The sequence below is a fragment of the Oncorhynchus clarkii genome, chromosome 27, assembly GCF_045791955.1.
Source record: "Oncorhynchus clarkii lewisi isolate Uvic-CL-2024 chromosome 27, UVic_Ocla_1.0, whole genome shotgun sequence".
Taxonomy (NCBI): domain Eukaryota; kingdom Metazoa; phylum Chordata; class Actinopteri; order Salmoniformes; family Salmonidae; genus Oncorhynchus; species Oncorhynchus clarkii.
Genome location: NC_092173.1, coordinates 20,943,228 through 20,958,739, shown reverse-complemented (window position 1 = coordinate 20,958,739; position 15,512 = coordinate 20,943,228). Strand labels below are relative to the sequence as shown.

The window sequence follows — 15,512 nt, the reverse complement described above, 5'->3', positions numbered from 1 at the left end:
TTCATATACATTAGGTTTAGGTCATTATACTTGTTGTTGTTTCTATTTCTATTGATTGCCATGCGCATCCTCCCTAGCCATGTGAAACCATTAACCCATATCTAATTGTATTAGCTCTAATCTTGGAACCTTGAAGCCTGAGATCTTTAAATGTAAATTCTCATGAAATCTTGAATAGGCCTTTTACAGTATTACACCTTAGCTATCAGTAAGAAATATCAATAACACCATTTATTTTCTTCAAATATTAGAAGAAGAACAGTGGGCTGGTACATCCTTATACATTACTTGTATAGTTGAGAAATTGTCCCCATCAATTCATCATGTTTTCAGTAACCACCAACAAGTCCCTATCTGATTTAGGACTAGTGCGCTCTGGGCCAATTGGATGACAGATAAACAGCCATCATCATTAAAGGGTAGGTCTACACTGTGCTCTTACCAAAATATAAAAACGTATAAACTCAGCTACAAATGTTTCCCTGAAAGAGAGAGAGAGATGGCCAAGGAATTGGCACAGTTGTGGTCATGGCCACATTTCTAAACCAAATTCCACAATCTCTCAGAGCCTGCAGCAAATGAAGGATCTTACTGATTAGGCTAACAGATTTGAAGAAAATAAGTTATTAAATTGAGTTACATCAATTATTGTGTGTTTTATTTGACACTGTTCATTTATGTGAATGACATTGCCCTCTAAACACGAAATTGGAATGTATGTAATAATAAGATAATTGTAATGTTTTCCCTTCAAGTGGAGTGCTGAACATTCAGACTTTGCCAGCACACCGTAGATAACGGAACGAGCCTACATAGAGACAGACCGAGAGGGTGCAGTGATGAGCCAGAGTGGACCCACAGCTCTACTTTCTTTAGTCTACATTGAGCGCAGAATGGCGAAAGTCTGCATTCTCTGTGGAAGAGGCGTAAATTGAAAGGTCCTCACAGATAAGACCGGAGAACGGCAGGAATTTTACTGCAGCTCCCAAACACTACGGGAAAGCGCGGGAATATATTATTGGAGGGATTTATACGGAACGAAACTCATCAAAGTCCACGTTTTTAATCAGGATTTGAGGACCCAGCGCCTAATCCGACTTCAGAGACGAAATGTGAATCTAAATAACTTCTGTTAATTAAAGATTTGAACGAATATGATATGATCCATCCGACTTCGTTCGAGAAGGAATTTAGATTGCCCGTTTAAAATTATTAACTCTATACTTGGAGGCTGTGAGCACAGTCGTTTTGCCCAAAACATGGTGATATATGTTTTGCGTTCATTTAAAGTGAGTGTAAAAATGATGGTTATCAAGGGTTGAAACGATCTGTAAGGGGCATCTCACAAGCCGAACACCAGATTTATTTTGCTTTTGAAAGGACATTTTCAATGCATTTATTCGCAATGCGTAACGTTACCCTTGCGTATTTTCCAAATCCTGCTTGAAAAGGTCCGTCCCATAGACCAGCCTACTCAACGGGATGAGAGGAGACTAACGTTCGTTGACTATTTTATACATCACAACTGAATGTTTTGGCTGGACGGCACGGCGACAAGAGGAGCTACATTAGACCCATCATAAAACAAATAAACATTTAAAACTTTTATTTTCATAACTTCGAAACTAGAGAGCGCACGTTTAATCTGGAATACAAGAATAGATGATTTTCAAAAGACTGAGGACGACATAAATCTTCCACCATGTTCAAAGGGGGTAAGTGTGCTTGAACTTTTTATCATCATCAATCCGACTGGCAGCAATGAGTTATTATTGTGCCAACAACACCCTGTGCTTGTTCCGTAAATTCATAATCAATTTTCCTCCACTGAATAGTGCGCAAATGCTTAGTTGTGATGATAACCAGGTGTTATCATGTCTGCTGCTATCGGTGAATGAAGAAAATATGTTATGATGATACACCAGCATGGTAGGCTAATGATTCTTGCAGGTATTGAGCGAGAACGTGACAATTTATTGCGACGATGACTTGGTTTCCAGATTTGCATAACATTTAGCCCGGTGTGCGCGAGACTGGCAGGAATGAAATATTCAGACATAGCCTATCACGAATACTATACTTGATATTAACGGCTGATGCCGCAGTGCAGTTTATGAGTTGTGCCGGGTCTCTGTCTCTCGGATAAGCATTATGTGCGCTCTGGTTATTGCATTCTTGGGCATTGATCTAGGGCTGGCTAGGTGATATGGACAAGACAGGCACTGCATATGGCTTCATGGAGGGTATTTTTTGGTGGTCAGTAAGCAGAACAAATATTTTCCTCTTACATTGACAGTCACTCCTGACTTTGTATAGTGATTTACTACATAGAATTCAAACATTGAGTGTCAAACATTGAATGTCACGACCTGAACCCCTCCTGACCACACATGCACACAAATTGAACTCTGTCTATCCCCCTGTCATTCAACACACACACACACACACACACACACACACACACACACGCACACAATTTCCATATTCTCATTGAATTTTTTGCAATGAGTAGCAATGGACAAAGCAATGTTAATGCCATAGTAATACCATTGTAATTGGTCTGTTAGTTTTGATGTAATCTTTCTGATGTTTTGCTCTCTTGATCATTTGACTCCTTTGATTGTTTCAATATGAAGATTATGCATTTGAAGAAAGATCATTTCTACAATCTTTCTTCATTATACTTCTGACAAAATGGTGCCCCTCATTTCACCCAGCATCAATAAAAGGCCACTGTTTGGCTTTCAACTATGTGTCACTGCCTATGCATTGTTCTCAACTCCTCTATTAATGCATTCAGCACCACTGTAGCTCTCCCTGACAGTCATCATCAGATTGATTATTGATCCAGGGTTGGAGATGTGACGTCTCTATGATGAACTCACAAAGCCAGTAACTAACTGTCTGTGCTTCAAGTACCCTGACCATTATCATGAACAGACTCTTAGGAACAGATTAGCTAGGAACTCACTGCTGAGTCTGGAGATGGAGTACCCCATCCACACAAAACAGGAGGTTACAGATGTAGGATCTTCATTTGAGTCAGTTTTCTACAGGAAAATAATCCTGCAGCAACAGAAAATGTGAATTATTATGTGGATTATTATTCATGGACATTTTTCGTAAGTGAAAATCAAGTCAAATTTCAAAGGGAAAATTACAAACTTCAGAAGCCTTTTTGAACCTCAGATACAACACAAGTTTTACATTTCCTGCATTGCAGGAAAGTTATCCTGCAACAGGGTGATCAAATTAAGATCCTACATATGTAGTTTAACTCTGAGTAAGTTAGAACAGTGTTTTAGTGTATAATGTATGACTGAACACCAGGCCACTCCGCATACTGTCTGTCAGGTTTAGTTGTCATGGTCATGTAAATGCTTCTCATGGGCATTGGGTGGCTATTACTGTGGTACACTTTACAGATGTATTTGCTGTGCAGGATACTAACCCACAATGAAAACACTTCACATAACAGGCATGGCATTGATACTTTACAAGAATGACCAAGAGAGTTTGGATAGCTGGGGGAAAAAATGGTTTGGTCAAGAAACATACAATTATTTTATTGCAAATGTACATTTGCAATAAAATGTAATGACAATTTAAATAATTACTCTTGAATATGCTTTCTTGCTTTTGAAGTCATGTAAACTACTGTAGTTCTTCATTTGAGATATTGGGTTTGGGGGATGATGTGTCATGAAAGTTAATGGAAAAAATATAGATTTCACAGTATGCCAAAAATCCCCCCAGTCAGAATAGACTGTCGATGAGGCATCAGTCAGCTTTTACGGGAACAATTCAGAGGTTCTTTGGTGGGTTTGAGATATGTGACTGGAACAACACATTGTGGGGAGCCTGGCTGATGCATCCGGCCTGACATTTGGTGTGTGACACATTTCCCATTCAAAGTGAGTAACTGAGAGTGTGGAGTGACACGATGACAGCAGAAACACTCCTCAGGTTGACGAGAAGTTGTGACTAGCTGTGTAATTATTACCATGTGATTAGCCTCAGAATCCCTGGCTTATGTTCCAATAGTTGAGTTAACGAGACAAGATTAGGAAGGATGGCCTTATGAGACTGACTGCCAAGTATTGGACTGGACCTGAACAGGGCATCATGGGTATTGGCATTTCACACCTTTTTTCAACCAATTGATGATTTGTATGTAGCTGCACAGTAGTAAGCCTACCAACCTGATCTGAGTTATGTTGATGTTGTATGGAATCCAAAGTAAGTCTGGTCAATAAGCCGACATGATGTGGAAATGTTCTCTGTCTAGATGTGTAGTACATTATCTATGTATGCAAAGTGATGCAGGTGTGCCATGCCAGTCCTATCTGTGTGTGAACATCATGTGTGTCTGAGTCTGCTATCCCTGTTTTTGGTTTCTGTCCCTATCACTAATCCCTGTGTGTGTGGCCCTCTTGCTCAGTGCTAGTGGTCTGTTACCCTCCCTGCTTCCCTGGGTTGCAGTGTCGCAGCTGGTGGGTTCTGATTACTATGCAGGTTATACCATCTCTCTCTGTCTCTCTGTCTCTCTTTTTCTGTCTGTCTGTCTGCCTATCTGCCTGTCTCTCTCTCACTGTCTGTCTCTGGATTGATCTCTTTGTCTCTCTTCTTCTGTCTTTCTGTCTCTCTTCTTCTGTCTCTCTGTCTCTTTTTTTCTGTCTCTCTGTCTCTCTTTTTCTGTCTCTGTCTCTCTTCTTCTGTCTCGCTGTCTCTCTTTTTCTGTCTGTCTCTTTTGCTGTCTCTCTTTTTCTCTCTCCCCCTCTCTCTCTCTCTCTCTCTCTCTCTCTCTCTCTCTCTCTCTCTCGCGTTCTCTCTCTCCATACCCAGTCATCCATGGAACAGACACTGGGGAGATGTGTCAGAGTAGTGCTGCGATAGATCGAGGGAGGTGTGATGTCGACTGTATATACCCTGCTGTGATGTGCTATAATTGCTGGTGCATGTCACTCAGGCTTATAGGGGGGCTGGATACAGGCTTTCCTTGGCCATTTTGAGACTTTCCTGTCTCTACACATTCCCAATCTCACCCACTCACCTACATCCACACACACACACACACACGCACACACACACACACACACACACACACACACACACACACACACACACACACACACACACACACACACACACACACACACACACACACACACACACACACACACACACACACACACACACACACACACACACACACCCCCCCCCTTGTCCATTGACATTCTGTATTCAATATACCCACAGGTTTCCCCAGTCATGTTAGTTTGTACTTTTCATTTGTGTTCATCCTCTGCATAAAGAAGACATTCAGATTCAGATTGACAAGGTTGTTACAAAATATCTCATTGGGAAATGTGTCTGCATCAACATAAAGCACAGCTCAGACTCAGATACCGTAACGAATGTACTTTGAGAGTACAAAACATTGCAGATCTAGCCTAACTGTATTATGTTTTTGAATGTATGCTAATTATTGGAAAATTGTGATCATTCTCCCTCTCAAATACAGCATCTAAGACAAACTATAGCCCAACGCTTCCTTCATCATTCAGCTCCATCACCACAGCATATACAGAGATAATTGTTTGAGCAATCAAACTCTGTAACATAGAGTAATCACGCTCTGTAAATCATCTCTAATTACGTGCCAGAGTAGTAGCACATTGCCTATTGACTTGGCCCTGTTGTTTTCCATTACAGGCAGAACATGGTGGAGGGGACAACAGAGAGGATTTACCAATAATGAGCCCAGTAGAACACAATGTAAAGGACTAAGGAAAACACCTGTGGCCCCAGTCAGTCAGCTCTCAGTCTCCAGTCCTGCCCTGCCTACTCCCAGGGTTCAGTGTGTGGGTGCTAGGGAACTCAGCTCAGCCTCACAGCTCCCACTCAGTCAGTTCTCAGTCAGTCAGCTCTCAGTCAGTCAGCTCTCAGTCAGTCAGCTCTCAGTCAGTCAGCTCTCAGTCTCCAGTCCTGCCCTGCCTACTCCCAGGGTTCAGTGTGTGGGTGCTAGGGAACTCAGCTCAGCCTCACAGCTCTCAGTCAGTTAGCTCTCAGTCAGCTCTCAGTCAGTCAGCTCTCAGTCAGTCAGCTCTCAGTCTCCAGTCCTGCCCTGCCTACTCCCAGGGTTCAGTGTGTGGGTGCTAGGGAACTCAGCTCAGCCTCACAGCTCTCAGTCAGTCAGCTCTCAGTCAGCTCTCAGTCAGTCAGCTCTCAGTCAGTCAGCTCTCAGTCTCCAGTCCTGCCCTGCCTACTCCCAGGGTTCAGTGTGTGGGTGCTAGGGAACTCAGCTCAGCCTCACAGCTTTCAGTCAGTCAGCTCTCAGTCAGCTCTCAGTCAGTCAGCTCTCAGTCAGTCAGCTCTCAGTCTCCAGTCCTGCCCTGCCTACTCCCAGGGTTCAGTGTGTGGGTGCTAGGGAACTCAGCTCAGCCTCACAGCTCCCACTCAGTCAGCTCTCAGCAGCACCAGGGAGACAAGCTGATCAAATAACCAACTATCAACCTCTCAGGCATCAAGAGGCCCTCCATGACTATCTCTCTGTCAGAGATGGTTTTTCACCCAGAGATGTGTCCCTGTCTAGAGAGATAATATAATCTCCTAGACTTCACCAGTCACCATTCTAGATACCTTCAGCAGAGGTCTAGACTCACAGTCAGGGGGAATTTATGTCTGTCATTGTCACTGAAGGACAAACAGCAGTCTGGCCAGAGCTGAAATCACATAGACAGTACCCCGAGGCAAAGCCTCCTCAGAACAATGATTTGATATCACCATGGATTTACACAGCACAGTATCTGACTCTAAATACCCGTCTGTCACTTTATGTGTGGAGAACATTCAGCCAGCCAGACCAAATGAGGGAACTTGTTCTGTGACTTATATTTAAAGAGGCCATTTGAATAGAACATAATATTCTCCTAACATGTTGTCATGATTGCATTACAATTTATTGTGAAGCAAAGTATTCCTGTGGTTGTGGGCTAGGTATCAGTAGGGCTGGGTAAAGAGGAGTACAGAGGAGAATATAGAGTAGAGCAAAAACATAAAGACGGATCCCTTAAATCTTTCTAAGCTGCCTGAAAAACAGAACGTGAATCCAGGCTGAGAACGCTGTTGCCAATCATAATCTGACGCTTGTTTAAAAATGTCTATTTTAAGACTCTCTTGCTGTCTCTGTTGATGAGGTTGATTTTAAAAGGTTGATAAAATCCAAAAATCTAAATAAAACACACAGACACACACATTTGCCCATGCACACTCATACACACACATCGATTCTCTAATCTCCCCTTCTTAGCATACCCACTGATACAAATCAGGGTAGGGCAATCAATACCTTTCGAGCAGGCTGATTTGTCTATTTGTAGTCTATCTGACCCTGTCCATATGAGACTGCATCTCAGGTAGTTGACGGAGCACTATCTCTCATTGGAGAGCTGAGGCTCAATCAGTAGACTGCTATCCTACACACCTCTGACGCTGGCAATGCATGCCAAACACCTCATTTAGCAAAAGGAGATTCATCCAATCATAGGGCCGATACATGATGTTGTTACCATGGAAGCCTTTGGCACTATTCAACAACATGACACTTAACAGAGGATGACAAATAATTACAGAGAGAGTGTGAGTTCGTTTGTGTGTGTGTGTGTGTTTGTGTGTTTGTGTGTGTGTGTGTGTGTGTGTGTGTGTGTGTGTGTGTGTGTGTGTGTGTGTGTGTGTGTGTGTGTGTGTGTGTGTGTGTGTGTGTGTGTGTGTGTGTGTGTGACGATAGCAGCTCTGACTGGTATTAATGAACTGTTGATACTCCGGAAGCCATTTTCGCGCTTCCCTGTCAACCATTTCACACCAGATTAGGGCAGAGGGCTCTGCATGGCTTCCAAAAGTGGATGTTCTCTTCCTACAGAAGTCAAACACTCTCCTGGTAATGCAGTCTGAAGAGTTTTCTGGAATGATTTAATCCACAGGATTATTTTCACTGGGAGCAGAAGTGGAAAACAAATCTACAAAATTCTCCCCTATCTCAGTTTGCCCTTTAGATTCACCTGAGTCTTCAGTAAATATCATCTCCCTGCCTTTGTAATGGAAATGTGATGCAGGGCCAGGCATTAGCGGATGATAATGAGGTGAAAGAGACAAGCAACCTAAGCCCGGTTGGTTTTTGGAATATTCATAATTCATTTCTGATTAAGTGGCTAATTGCAGTTTAAAGGTCAATGTAAATGGCCATGCCATAGATGTTCTGAGACAGGGGAGAGGAGGGGAGGTAGATAGACGGGAGAGAAGGGAGGGACAGAGGAAAAGGAGGAGACTGCCCTGTAGGCAGTTGACAGTAATCCCAGGTGTTCTCCTGTTACTCTTGACAGCTCTTCCCGTACTGAGCCATATTCCCCAGGCGACATCACCTTTGTGTGCTGAGGACAGAGATTCAGGGACAGCAGCTCCCCTCCGGCCCGGGGCATCTGTCTGCCCTTTTGGCATTGAGAGTTAGCACTTCCACAACAAGATGAAAAGACTCAACACCAGGGAAAGATGCGGAGGTGGGGGGTTTGGATTCACCTTGTGGGGTTGGAAGCCTATAGTGACAAGATAGAGACATGCAGAATGCTTACATAATACAAACATATTACGAACCACACACATGCAGTTATGCACACAGACACACTGACACACACACACATCTCATACAGTATGTGACATTCACTGAGTACCGATTGTGACTCCTCGCATTGATTCCTCTTGTTTATTATGCCCCTAGTTAATCTCCCACTCCATCCATGTCACATTCAAACCTCATTTATCCCAAGATGGTTGACTTGAAAACAATGGGCTAATTCAGTCTCCAGTGGTAGTCTACCGTAATGCAATTTCACAATGGCTCCAAAAGGATAGTTTATATACTGGGATTCTTGGCTAAATTAAAAACAGTCAGCAGGGAATTCGAACCATGAAAAACACAAACCAATCTTCTAAATGCAGAAACTACTCTCTCCTCTCGTCCTCTCCGTTCCTCCTCTCCTCTCCTAGCCTTCTCTCTGACTATGCCCACCTCCTACTCTCTAACTCAAATAGCTCTCGTCTCCCCCATACTTCCCTTCCCTTAATAAGACAGGGTGCTGTGACAGGCCCGTCTGAGTCTGAGTGACTGTAAAGTGCGGTGTGAATATGTTAGGAGGAGTGTTATATGTGTTCTTACCTCTGTGGGGGCCCCGGCTCTGGCTGTGGGGGCCTCGGCTGTGGCTGTGAGGGGCCGGTGGGTGTTTAGCTTAACGAAAGGCCCCAGCCTGTGCAGACTAACAGTGCTGGTGTAATGTATTCACGGAGTGGCTTATCATACTGCTGTTATACAGCACTCTCTCTCTCTCTCTCCACACGCACTCCCACTCAAGCTTCCAACTAGGAGAATGGGCACCAAAATTATTAGAGATCATTAGTTGTGAGATACCAATCTGAATCCTGTTTGGGCTCTTGTCCAGTTCTATGACTAAAACGTAATGAGTTGTCGGGTTTGATTAAAGAGAGTGTGGTTTGATCTCAGGTACAGAACAGAATGAATGTTCTTGGACTGTAGTGTTTTCTCCAAGTGGTTAATATTTGGAATGAGGAATGATGAGATACTGGCTCCAGATGCTGTCTTGCATAATGGCTTGAGGAGGACAAGTGGTTAATATTTGGAATGAGGAATGATGAGATACTGGCTCCAGATGCTGTCTTGCATAATGGCTTGAGGAGGACAAGTGGTTAATATTTGGAATGAGGAATGATGAGATACTGGCTCCAGATGCTGTCTTGCATAATGGCTTGAGGAGGACAAGTGGTTAATATTTGGAATGAGGAATGATGAGATACTGGCTCCAGATGCTGTCTTGCATAATGGCTTGAGGAGGACAAGTGGATTGTTTGTAGTTGTACATCAGAGCGTTAACTAGGGAGAGGAATCAGTCGTATGTTAAGGACAGGGCATTGTGGCTGATGGAATAGTAGTCATTACAGAATATGGACCAGTCTGTTCTCTCTAATCCCAAATCTTTTCTGTATTTAAATCCCCCCAATTGTTTTAAAGCAGGTTTTAGATTCAGTAATTTAGCACAATGTCTTTGTTGACCTTAACAAAGCTCAGACTATGGAGACAGAACGACATGGAATTACCTATCTTAATTGACCTCTACACATATTCTCACATCTGCCCGGTATCACACAGAATGTGGGTTGCTAGCTTCGAGCACATCTCAATGTGCTTTTAAGTAATCCAACATTGAAGTCAAATCTATTTCTGGCACAGAGACTCTCTGCATGCGTGTGTACTCTGAATGAGAATTGGGTCCTTGACATTTGCCCATGATTTCCTCTTCCAACAAGCCTTGCTCTTCAGTGCTGGCAGGCACTAACATTGGTCCAATAGGCGCCTGTTTGAGAGTGGTTGATTAAGACCTTGGCTTCGCCAACACTGGGCAGCACACACACACAATGGAGGTGCCAGGTGCTGTTTTGTGCAGCTGAAGATAAGGGTGTGAATTAGGCCTGTACTCTGTGAAGAACACAGGAGCCATGGCTGGGATAGGCTGGGATGTGGCTGAGATAGGCTGGGATGTGGCTGAGATAGGAAGGACAGACTGGGATGTGGCTGAGATAGGCTGGGATGTGGCTGGGATAGGCTGGGATGTGGCTGAGATAGGCTGGGATGTGGCTGAGATGGCCTACCTGGGATTTGGCTGAGATGGCCTAGCTGGGATTTGACTGAGATGGCATCCTGGGATTTGGCTGAGATGGCCTACCTGGGATGTGGCTGAGATGGCCTACCTGAGATGTGGCTGAGATGGCCTACCTGAGATGTGGCTGAGCGGGATGTGGCTGGGATAGGCTAGGATGGGCTACCTGGGAAGTGGCTGAGATGGCCTAGCTGGGATGTGGCTGAGATGGCCTACCTGGGATGTGGCTGAGATGGCCTAGCTGGGATGTGGCTGAGATGGCCTACCTGGGATGTGGCTGAGATGGCCTAGCTGGGATGTGGCTGAGATGGCCTACCTGGGATGTGGCTGAGATGGCCTAGCTAGGATGTGGCTGAGATGACCTACCTGCGATGTGGCTGAGATGGCCATGCTGGGATGTGGCTGAGATGGCCTAGCTGGGATCTGGCTGAGATGGCCTACCTGGGATGTGGCTGAGATGGCCTACCTGGGATGTGGCTGAGATGGCCTACCTGGGATGTGGCTGAGATGGCCTAGCTGGGATGTGGCTGAGATGGCCTACCTGGGATGTGGCTGAGATGGCCTAGCTGGGATGTGGCTGAGATGGCCTACCTGGGATGTGGCTGAGATGGCCTAGCTGGGATGTGGCTGAGAAGGCCTACCTGGGATGATGGCCTAGTGGGATGTGGCTGAGCGGGATGTGGCTGGGATGTGGCAGAGTGGGATGTGTCTGGGATGTGGCAGAGTGGGATGTGGCTGGGATGTGGCAGAGTGGGATGTGGCTGGGATGTGGCAGAGTGGGATGTGGCTGGGATGTGGCAGAGTGGGATGTGGCTGGGATGTGGCTGGGATGTGGCAGTGTGGGATGTGTCTGGGATGTGGCAGAGTGGGATGTGGTTGGGATGTGGCAGAGTGGGATGTGGCTGGGATGTGGCAGAGTGGGATGTGGCAGAGTGGGATGTGGCAAAGTGGGATGTGGCTGGGATGGGGCTGAGTGGGATGTGGCAGAGTGGGATGTGGCTGGGATGTGGCAGAGTGGGATGTGGCAGTGTGGGATGTGGCAGAGTGGGATGTGGCTGAGTGGGATGTGGCTGGGATGTGGCAGAGTGGGATAGTGGCAGGGATGCCTGGTGCAGTCAGACTATGGGGGGGTAGTGGCAGGGATGCCTGGTGCAGTCAGACTATGGGGGGTAGTGGCAGGGATGCCTGGTGCAGTCAGACTATGGGGGGGTAGTGGCAGGGATGCCTGGTGCAGTCAGACTATGGAGGGGTAGTGGCTGGGATGCCTGGTGCAGTCAGGCTATTGGTACGAGTGATGTATCATGCCGCATACCCTGACCCCTGTACTGATGATGCTACTCTCTCTCTCTCTCTCTGCGGGGTTAAAAGTGTGTCAAGGAAGACCCCTGCTGTAGTGTGGATGAGAGAGAGGAGTACCGTAGTAATCAAACTGTTTTACATTCCAATCACCTAAATCCTAAGGCAGCCATTGTGGATTATAATGAATTGCCTTCCAGTGTGCCAGGCCAGGGCTACTCTCTTGTAAAGACACAGCTACCTTCCTGTGCAGATAAAACTATATTTTAAAGACACGGCTACCTTCCTGTGCAGATAAAACTATCTGGTAAAGACACGGCTACCTTCCTGTGCAGATAAAACTATATTGTAAAGACACGGCTACCTTCCTGTGCAGATAAAACTATCTGGTAAAGACACGGATACCTTCCTGTGCACATAAAACTGTCTTGTAAAGACACAGCTACCTCCCTGTGCAGATAAAACTATCTGGTAAAGACACAGCTACCTTCCTGTGCACATAAAACTGTCTTGTAAAGACACAGCTACCTTCCTGTGCACATAAAACTGTCTTGTAAAGACACAACTACCTTCCTGTGCAGATAAAACTATCTTATAAAGACACAGCTACCTTCCTTGTTAAGATAAGATAACAATTTGCTCCCAGCTATATTGTCAATAGGGGTTATGTTAGATACAAGGCCATCACTAGGGAACATACACTGAGTGTACAAAACATTAGGAACAGCCTCCTAATATTGAGTTGAGCACTCCATTTTGCCCTCAGAATAGTCTCAATTCATCGGGGCAGGGATTCTACAGGTGTCGAAAGTGTTCAACAGGGATACTGGCCCATGTTGACTACAATGCTTCCCACAGTTGTGGTAAGTTGGCTGGATGTCCTTTGGGTGGTGGACCATTCTTGACACATGGGAAACTGTTAAGTGTGAAAAACCCAGCAGCGTTGCAGTTCTTGACACAAACTGGTACCTGGCAAACCATACCCTGTTCAAAGGCACTTCAATCTTTGGTCTTGCCCATTCACCCTTTGAATGGCACACATACACAATCCATGTCTTATTGTCTCAAGGATTAAAAATCCTTCTTTAACCTGTCTCCTCCCCTTCATCTACACTGGTTGAAGTGGATTTAACAGGTGACATCAATAAGGGATCATAGATTTCACCTGGATTCACCTGATTAGTCTATGTCATACACTCAGTGTATGTGCTGAATGGACAGACAGCACAGCATTGTGGTCTTAGAGAAGAGGCAGCAAGGCAAAGGCATATCTGAAATGGAAAGGCCATAAAATACCAGTTATGGATTTTTCTCTGGGAATCTAGCACGTAGCAGGGTTTTAGTTGCCGTTTTAATGGGGGGGAATAGAGATCAGCCCTGAGCTGTTTTTATCCCTTCTGCCCATCTACATCGCCAGCATGCTGGCAACAGGGGCCTTGAAAATGAGGGCTGCATCCCAACTTGCCTGCAATCAAAAACGGGAAAGAGAAGTGAGAAAAAACAAGTGTCAGGCTAATAGATAGTCAGTAGTATACAGTCTCTGTCTCCTATCTGCTGCTCCCAGTCAAGGCCCCAATCACACAGCCCTCTGTTCCCCCGGGGAGAGAAGAGGAGAGAGGGGGAAAACAGAGGGTGCATCCCAAATGGCACCCTATTCCCTATAAGGTGCACTACTTTTGACCAGGTCCCATAGGTCAAAGGTAGTGCACTGTATATGGAGTAGGGTGCCATTTGGGATGCACACAGAGACGTCAACAGTCTGACAAAACACACTGCTGCTACACGGCTCTGCCCCAACACCCCCAATATAGGATCACAGTCACTATAGAGCCACGGCTGACCGCTTTAACAGCTTGAACTCTGACTAAAATACAAGTCTCTTAGTTAACTCCCACCATGGAAGTTAGCAAGTCTCTTAGTTAACTCCCACCATGGAACCAGAGATCCTTCTCTTTAGAAACCAGGCTAATATGTCCTGAGCTGTGATTCACAGGCCTGACATTACAGCGCAGTTTGTAACTTCATCTAGAGGGCAAATACGGTAGATGTCATCCTCTGTACGTACGCAGAAACAATAAACAGAACATGTGGACGGAATGGACTTGTTATATTGCTGAGCCGAGTGGGGGTTACATAAGATTTATGAAGTGTCAGCGCCGTAACGATTCTATATAGCTGGGGGATTGATAGCAGTTTGGTGCTCAAGCACTTATGGCTGAGATGTTAGTTCAGCAGATTTGTCCCTGTCTTCACTAGCACAGCCTTGTCAATTATTTAAAAGAGCAAAACAACAGCCCAGAGAAAGACAGCAGCACTTGGTGTTGGAGCATCGTCTCATTTACACATCTAGATTCCCAGGGGAGCGCTCATATGTTAAGACCTTAATATGAGCCTTTGTTTCATCCCTGAGTGTCTGTGTTGTGGTTCATACCACCCTGTGTAGTGTGGTTCATACCACCCTGTGTAGTGTGGTTCATACCACCCTGTGTGTTGTGCTGATTCATACCACCCTGTGTGTTGTGGTTCATACCACCCTGTGTAGTGTGGTTCATACCACCCTGTGTAGTGTGGTTCATACCACCCTGTGTGTTGTGCTGATTCATACCACCCTGTGTAGTGTGGTTCATACCACCCTGTGTAGTGTGGTTCATACCACCCTGTGTAGTGTGGTTCATACCACCCTGTGTGTTGTGCTGATTCATAACACCCTGTGTAGTGTGGTTCATACCACCCCGTGTAGTGTGGTTCATACCACCCTGTGTGTTGTGCTGATACCACCCTGTGTGTTGTGCTGATTCATACCACCCTGTGTGTTGTGCTGATTCATACCACCCTGTGTATTGTGCTGATTCTTACCACCCTGATCATTCTATTCATTCTTACCACCCTGGTTCATACCACCCTGTGTAGTGTGGTTCATACCACCCTGTGTGTTGTGCTAGTTCATACCACCCTGTGTAGTGTGGTTCATACCACCCTGTGGGTTGTGCTGATTCATACCACCCTGTGTGTTGTGCTGATTCATACCCCCCTGTGTAGTGTGGTTCATACCACCCTGTGTGTAGTGTGGTTCATACCACCCTGTGTAGTGTGGTTCATACCACCCTGTGTGTTGTGCTGATTCATACCACCCTGTGTGTTGTGCTGATTCATACCACACTGTGTGTTGTGCTGATTCATACCACCCTGTGTAGTGTGGTTCATACCACCCTGTGTAGTGTGGTTCATACCACCCCGTGTAGTGTGGTTCATACCACCCTGTGTAGTGTGGTTCATACCACCCTGTGTGTTGTGCTGATTCATACCACCCTGTGTAGTGTGGTTCATACCACCCTGTGTGTTGTGCTGATACCACCCTGTGTGTTGTGCTGATTCATACCACCCTGTGTGTTGTGCTGATTCATACCACCCTGTGTGTTGTGCTGATTCATACCACCCTGTGTAGTGTGGTTCATACCACCCTGTGTAGTGTGGTTCATACCACCCTGTGTT

The 15,512-nt window shown here is 45.4% G+C and overlaps 1 protein-coding gene across 1 annotated transcript in view; it reads left to right on the top strand.

The window, feature by feature from the left end:
* Positions 1–1,541: 1,541 nt before the first annotated feature.
* LOC139385887 (reticulon-4 receptor-like 1) overlaps positions 1,542–15,512 on the top strand; it is a 231,057-nt gene continuing 217,086 nt past the window's right edge. Inside the window, exon 1 of the mRNA XM_071131172.1 lies at positions 1,542–1,715. Coding sequence (XP_070987273.1) covers positions 1,703–1,715 — 13 coding nt within the window. The 5' untranslated portion in view covers positions 1,542–1,702. The remainder of the gene's footprint in view (positions 1,716–15,512) is intronic.